Source organism: Aotus nancymaae, unplaced genomic scaffold (genome assembly GCF_030222135.1).
Source record: "Aotus nancymaae isolate 86718 unplaced genomic scaffold, 86718_ANA_hifiasm-v0.15.2.pri h1tg000092l, whole genome shotgun sequence".
In the NCBI taxonomy this organism is placed as follows: domain Eukaryota; kingdom Metazoa; phylum Chordata; class Mammalia; order Primates; family Aotidae; genus Aotus; species Aotus nancymaae.
Genome location: NW_026988507.1, coordinates 13,344,195 through 13,350,194, shown reverse-complemented (window position 1 = coordinate 13,350,194; position 6,000 = coordinate 13,344,195). Strand labels below are relative to the sequence as shown.

At 53.9% G+C, this 6,000-nt stretch overlaps 1 protein-coding gene across 1 annotated transcript in view; it reads left to right on the top strand.

Moving 5' to 3' along the window:
• Window positions 1-3,080: 3,080 nt before the first annotated feature.
• The window catches only part of LOC105706794 (ankyrin repeat domain-containing protein 62-like), a 72,173-nt gene continuing 69,253 nt past the window's right edge, over window positions 3,081-6,000 (top strand). The window contains exons 1-3 of the mRNA XM_064369825.1: window positions 3,081-3,255; window positions 3,870-3,946; window positions 4,097-4,270. Coding sequence (XP_064225895.1) covers window positions 3,081-3,255; window positions 3,870-3,946; window positions 4,097-4,270 — 426 coding nt within the window. The remainder of the gene's footprint in view (window positions 3,256-3,869; window positions 3,947-4,096; window positions 4,271-6,000) is intronic.

Below are 6,000 nucleotides of genomic sequence, written 5' to 3'. Positions count from 1 at the left end.
TGGCCTGGGTTTCTGGACAGGGGTAGGTGCCGGGGTCCAGGGCCTCTGGAAAGCGGCAGGTGCCGGGGGGCCTGGGTGTGTGGACAGGGGTAGGGGCCGAGGGGCCTGGGTCTCTAGAGAGGGTAGGTGCTGGGGGCCTGGGCCTGGGTAGGTGCCGGGGTCCAGGGCCTCTGGACAGGGGTAGGTGCCGGTGGCCTGGGTCTCTGGACAAGGTTAGGTGCCAGGGGTCTTGGATCTCTGGACAAGGTAGGTACCAGGGCCCTGGGTCTCTGGACAGGGGTAGGTGCCAGGGTCTAGGGCCTCTGGAAAGCGGCAGGTGCCGGGGGGCCTGGGTGTTTTGACAGGGGTAGGGGCCGAGGGGCCTGGGTCTCTAGAAAGGGGTAGGTGCTGGGGGGCCTGGGCCTGGGTACGTGCCGGGGTCCAGGGCCTCTGGACAGGGGCAGATGCTGGGGGCCTGAGTCTCTGGATGGGGGTCGGTGCCGGTGTCCAGGGCCTCTGGACAGAGTAGCCGCCGGGGGCCTGGGTCTCTGGACAGGGGTAGGTGCCGGGGGACCCGGGTCTCTGGAAGGGGCAGGTGCCGAGGGCCTGGGCCTCTGAACGGGGGTACGTGCTGGGGGCCTGAGTCTCTCGACGGGGGTCGGTGCCGGGGTCCAGGGCCTCTGGACAGAGTAGCCGCCGGGGGCTTGGGTCTCTGGACAGGGTTAGGTGCCAGGGGTCCTGGGTCTCTGGACGGGGTAGGTGATGGTGTACTGGGTCTCTGGACAGGGGTAGGTGGTGGGGGTCCTGGGTCTCTGGACGGGGTAGGTGATGGTGTACTGGGTCTCTGGACAGGGGTAGGTGCCGGGGGGCCTGAGTCTCTTGACAGGTGTAGGTGCCGGGGGGCCTGAGTCTCTTGACAGGTGTAGGTGCCGGGGGGCCTGGGTCTCTAGACAGGGGTAGGTGCCAGGGGGCCTGGGTCTGTGGACAGGGGTAGGTGCAGGGATCCTGGGTCTCTGGACAGGACTAGGTGCCGGGGTTCCTGAGTCTGTGGACAGGGGTAGGTGCCGGGGTCCTGGGTCTCTGGACAGGGGTAGGTGCTGGGGGGCCTGGGCCTGGGTAGTTGCCAGGGTCCAGGGCCTCTGGACAAGGGCAGGTGCCGAGGGGCCTGGGTCTCTGGACAAGGTTAGGTGCCGGGGGCCTGGGCCTGGGTAGGTGCCGGGGGGCCTGGGTTTCTGGACAGTGATACGTGCCGGCGTCCAGGGCCTCTGGACAGGGGTAGGTGCCTAGGACCTGGGTCTCCGGACAGGGATAGGTACAAGGGGTCCTGGGTCTCTGGATGGGGTAAGTGCCGGGGGCCTGTGTCTCTGGACAGGGGTAGGTGCCGGGGGGCCTGGGTCTGTGGACAGGGGTAGGTACTGGGGTCCAGGGTTTCTGGACAGGGCTAGTTGCTGGGTGGCCTGGGTCTCTGGACAGGGGTAGGTCCCGGGGAGATTGTGCCTGGGTAGGTGCTGGGGTCCAGGGCCTCTGGACAGAGGCAGGTGGCGGGGCACCTAGGTCTCTTGACAGGAGTAGGTGCCCGGGGGCCTGGGTCTTTGGACAGGGGTAGGTGCCGGTGTCCTGGGTCTCTGGACAGGGGAAGGTGCCGGCGGGGCTGGGTGTCTGGACAGGGGTAGGTGCCGGGGGGCCTAGGTCTCTGGACAGGGGTAGGTGCCGAGGGGCCTGGGTCTCTGGACAGGTGCAGGGACCAGGGTGCCTGGGTATCTGGACAGGGGCAGGTGCCAGGGTCCAGGGCATCTGAACATGTTCAGGTGCCGAGGGCATGTGTCTCTTGACAGGGGCAGATGCGGGAGCACCTATATCTCTGGACAGATGTAGGTGCCTTGGGCCTGGGTCTCTGGACTACTGTAGGTGCCGGGGGGCCTTGGTCTCTGGACAGGGGTAGGTGCTGGGGGGCCTGGGTCTCTGGACAGGGGTAGGTGCCGGAGTCCAGGGCCTCTGGACAGGGGTAGGTGCCGGGGGGCCTGGGTCTCTTGTCAGGGGCAGATCCCAGGTCCAGGGCCCCTGGACAGGGGTAGGTGCCGGGGTCCAGGACAGGGCTAGGTGCCGGGGGGCCTGGGTCTCTGGACAAGGGTAGATGCCAGGGGGCCTGGGTCTCTGGACAAGGGTCGGTGCTGGGGTCCAGGGCCCCTGAACAGGGCTAAGTACCGGGGGTCCTGGGTCTCTGGACAGGGGTAGGTGCCGGGTGTCCTGGGTCTCTGGACGGGCGTAGGTGCCAGGGTTACTGGGCCTGGGTAGGTGCCGAGGTCCAGGGCCTCTGGACAGGGGCAGGTGCGGGGGAGGCTGAGTCTCTGGACAAGGGCAGGTGCCGGTGTCCTGGGTCTCTGAACAGGTGTAGGTGCCGGAGTCCTGGGTCTCTGGACAGGGGTAGGTGCTGGGGGGCCTGCATCTCTGGACAGGGATAGGTGCTGGGGGGCTCAGCCTGGGTGGATGCCGGGATCTGGGGCCTCCGGACAGGGGCAGGTGCCGGGGGTCCTGGGTCTCCGGACATGGGTAGGTGCCGGGGGGCTTTGGTCTCTGGATGGTGTAGGTGCCAGGGGGCCTGGGTCTCTCGACAGGGGCAGGTGCCGGGGGGCCTGGGTCTCTGGACAGGGGCAGGTGCCGGGGGGCCTTGGTCTCTGGACAGGGGAAGGTTCCGGGGTCCAGGGCCTCCTCACAGGGGCAGGTGCCGGAGGGCCTGGGTCTCTGGACAGGGATAGGTGCCGGGGTCCAGGGCCTCTGGACAGGGCAAGGTGCCAGAGGGCCTGTGTCTCTGGACAAGGGTACGTGCGAGGGAGCCTGGGTCTCTGGACAGGGGCAGGTGCCGGGGTCCTGGGTCTCTCGACAGGTGTAGGTGCCGGGGTCCTGGGTCTCTGGACAGGGGTAGGTGCCGGGGGTCTGCGTCTCTGGACAGGAATAGATGCCGGGGGGCTGAGCCTGGGTAGGTGCCGTGGTCCAGGGCCTCCGGACAGGGACAGGTGCCAGGGTGCCTGGGTCTCCGGATAGGGGTAGGCGTCGGGGGTACTGTGTCTCTGGACAGGCGTAGGTGTTGGGCTCCAGGGCGCATGTACGGGATAGGTGCCTGGGGCCTGGATGTCTGGACAGGGGGGAGGTGCCAGTGGTCCTGGGTCGCTGGACAGAGTAGGTGCCGGGGGCCTGGGTCTCTGGACAGGGGAAGTGCCGGGGTCCAGGGTCTGTGGACAGGGATATGTGCCAGGGGTCCTGTGTCTCTGGACGGGGGTAGGATTATAAGCAGGATTCCAAAGTCAGAAATGTTAAAATGTGACAAAATGAGCTTCTTAGTTGAAATACAGTGATACCTCTAATCCTTAAAACATATTTCAAAGTAGGTATAATTGTAATATTTTACTTAATTAAAATGGTTTTGTAAGTAGTAATGCTTTACGATTATTGAGCGGTTATTTGTGCTGAGAACTGTTGTAAATGCTTTGTATAGATTCTCATGTAAGCATCACACTGGGAGATAGCTACTATTCTCATCTGTATTTTACTAATGAGAAAATTGAGGCTCATAAGGGCTCACTAGCAGTGAATGAGTGACAGAGCTTAAAGTAGGAATCAAGCCCAAATTGAACTGAATCCAAAGGCTAAGCCCTTTCTATGAAGCAACCTGCTCTTTCATTAATGTGGTGGGTAATAATTGCTAACAAAGATTGAACTTTCTTCACAGCAAAGTAACTATTAGTTTTTAAGGCAGAGGGATAACATACTATTTGATGTTTACAGTTAAATGTATCATTGTTTGTTTTGGGATAGTGCACTACAATTGCCTGAAATGTCCTCTCACTCTAATAGGACTGCTCTACATTGGGCATGTGCCCATGGCCATCCAGGAGTGGTAACTCACTTGGTGGCCAGAAAATGCCAGCTTGACCTCACTGACAGTGAAAACAGGACAGCTCTGATCAAGGTATATGGTGTCAACTTTTTCAGCATGGAATGGATTTAATTTAAAATCACAGAATAAAATGAATTAATCTCATTGGAATATAACTAGTTGTTGAATCAGGTGGAAAATTTCCTAGAATTTACAATCTATTTCTTGGTCTAATACTGACAGGCTGTACAATGTCAGAAAGAGGTTTGTGCATCCATCCTCCTGGAACATGGCGCCAATCCAAATATTACAGATATGTACGGCAACACTGCCCTGCACTATGCCATTGACAATGAGAATATATCAATGGCAGGAAAACTGCTTGCATATGGTGCAGATATCGAAGCAAGAAGCCAGGTATAGATCAACCGGTGTTCTTTTCAAAGTATTTCAAGTGTATTTGTTTTACCATTGACGTATGTAAGGGTCAGTTTTCTATATTTGGAAGCTCAAGTACTCCCTAAGTGAAGATATTTTTAAATAATGTAATTATCTAAGATTTTCCTATAAATATGGAAGCTTTTAAAGCACTAGAGGATGCAGCATATGCACTTACAAATATTTGTGAAAACAGAATTTGTGAAAGGTAATACTTTAAAACATTTTTCCACCCAAGTTTTTTTTCCCCTCTGATTAGCATAAGGTGACCCAGAAAAGCAAAATTTGCCCTTAAATCTCAAAGAAAATTAAAGTATTTTACAATCAATATAATCCTTGCTGCTGTTGACAGTTTTTCCCCCAAAAAATAATTTATGTGAGAGCAATTGATTGCTCTTGGTCAAGGGCACAAGAGGGAAAGGTTGGACAGGGTAAAGAACAGCCATCAGAAATATGCATGCTGATTTGGACATTAGGCAATGAGGACAAATACTGAGAAGAGGGTTTTGTCTTTTTTGTTTGTTTCCAGTGTATGTGTCTAGACAAGGTTCTCTTCAGTTTGGGGAATAATAAGTCTTAGTTTGGGAGAGTGAGTTGTAAAATTGCCTCAAGATCAATTTTGGTAGGACTCTGAGGAAACCAGATTGGCATGAATGGGTGCTGATGAAGTAGGAAGCAGTTCAGCAGAGGGAAGAACACATAATTAATGGATATTATTCTATTCTGGCCGAAAGAGTCACTTAGATAAGCATCTAAATTGCCCTCTCAAATCTAGAATATCTTGATGGAAGATGGGAGATGAGGAGTTACAAATAGCAAAATCAAGTTGGATTTTGAGTTTACTAGTCCGTTTCACCCTAGACAGGAAAATTGAATGGTGTGTATAGTGAATGACTCTGTCTCTTACTCTTTCTTCTTTTTGGCCAAATCCCTAAATGATAAAGGGAATTAGTCATTTGGGTGAGAGATGAGACTGAAGTGATTGTCTACTGCACTGGTTCTCAGCTAGAATTGTGCATCACTGTAACCTGGGGACAGTAAAACGAAATCTACAAGTCTCAGCTCTCTCCTGAAGATTTTGATATAGTAAATCTATTAAAGCCTGGAAATGGATGTTTAAGAATATTTCCTTGAAGCTAGGCCTTGTGGTGCATGGCTGTAGTCCCACCTACTTGGGAGGCTGAAGTGGGAGGATTGCTTAAGCCCAGAAGTTGGAGTCTAGCCAGGTTAATAGAGTGAGACTCTGTCTTTAGCAACAGCAGCAGCAGCGGCTACAACCACAAAATTCCTTGATGTTCTGATACACTTCTGGGTAAGAACCAACTGAACAGATAAGTGTAATAGAAATTTCCCTATCTCAAAAACCTAAGAAATTTCTAAAGAGTTCGGAGTTTCATAGGCACTATAAATACTTCCTTTAAATTCCTTCTTTGAATATTAGCTTGACTTTTATCTTTCTCTACCTCTGTGGGTGGGAAGTTCAAACGAATATTATTTGCAACATCTTAATAGCTTACGGAATAATACCTTTTCCTTGACACCATTGAATGTTCACCGCCATTCAGAAGGTCTTTAGAAATTGCTTTGAGATAGTTTTTAATAAGCAGAGGCTGACCCTTTCAGGGTTTTTTGTCTCTTAGTTGTCATTCAGGCGAGTAGGTCAAGAAATCATTGTTATAAGCAGGTTCTCCCATTAGAATAGTAGCAAA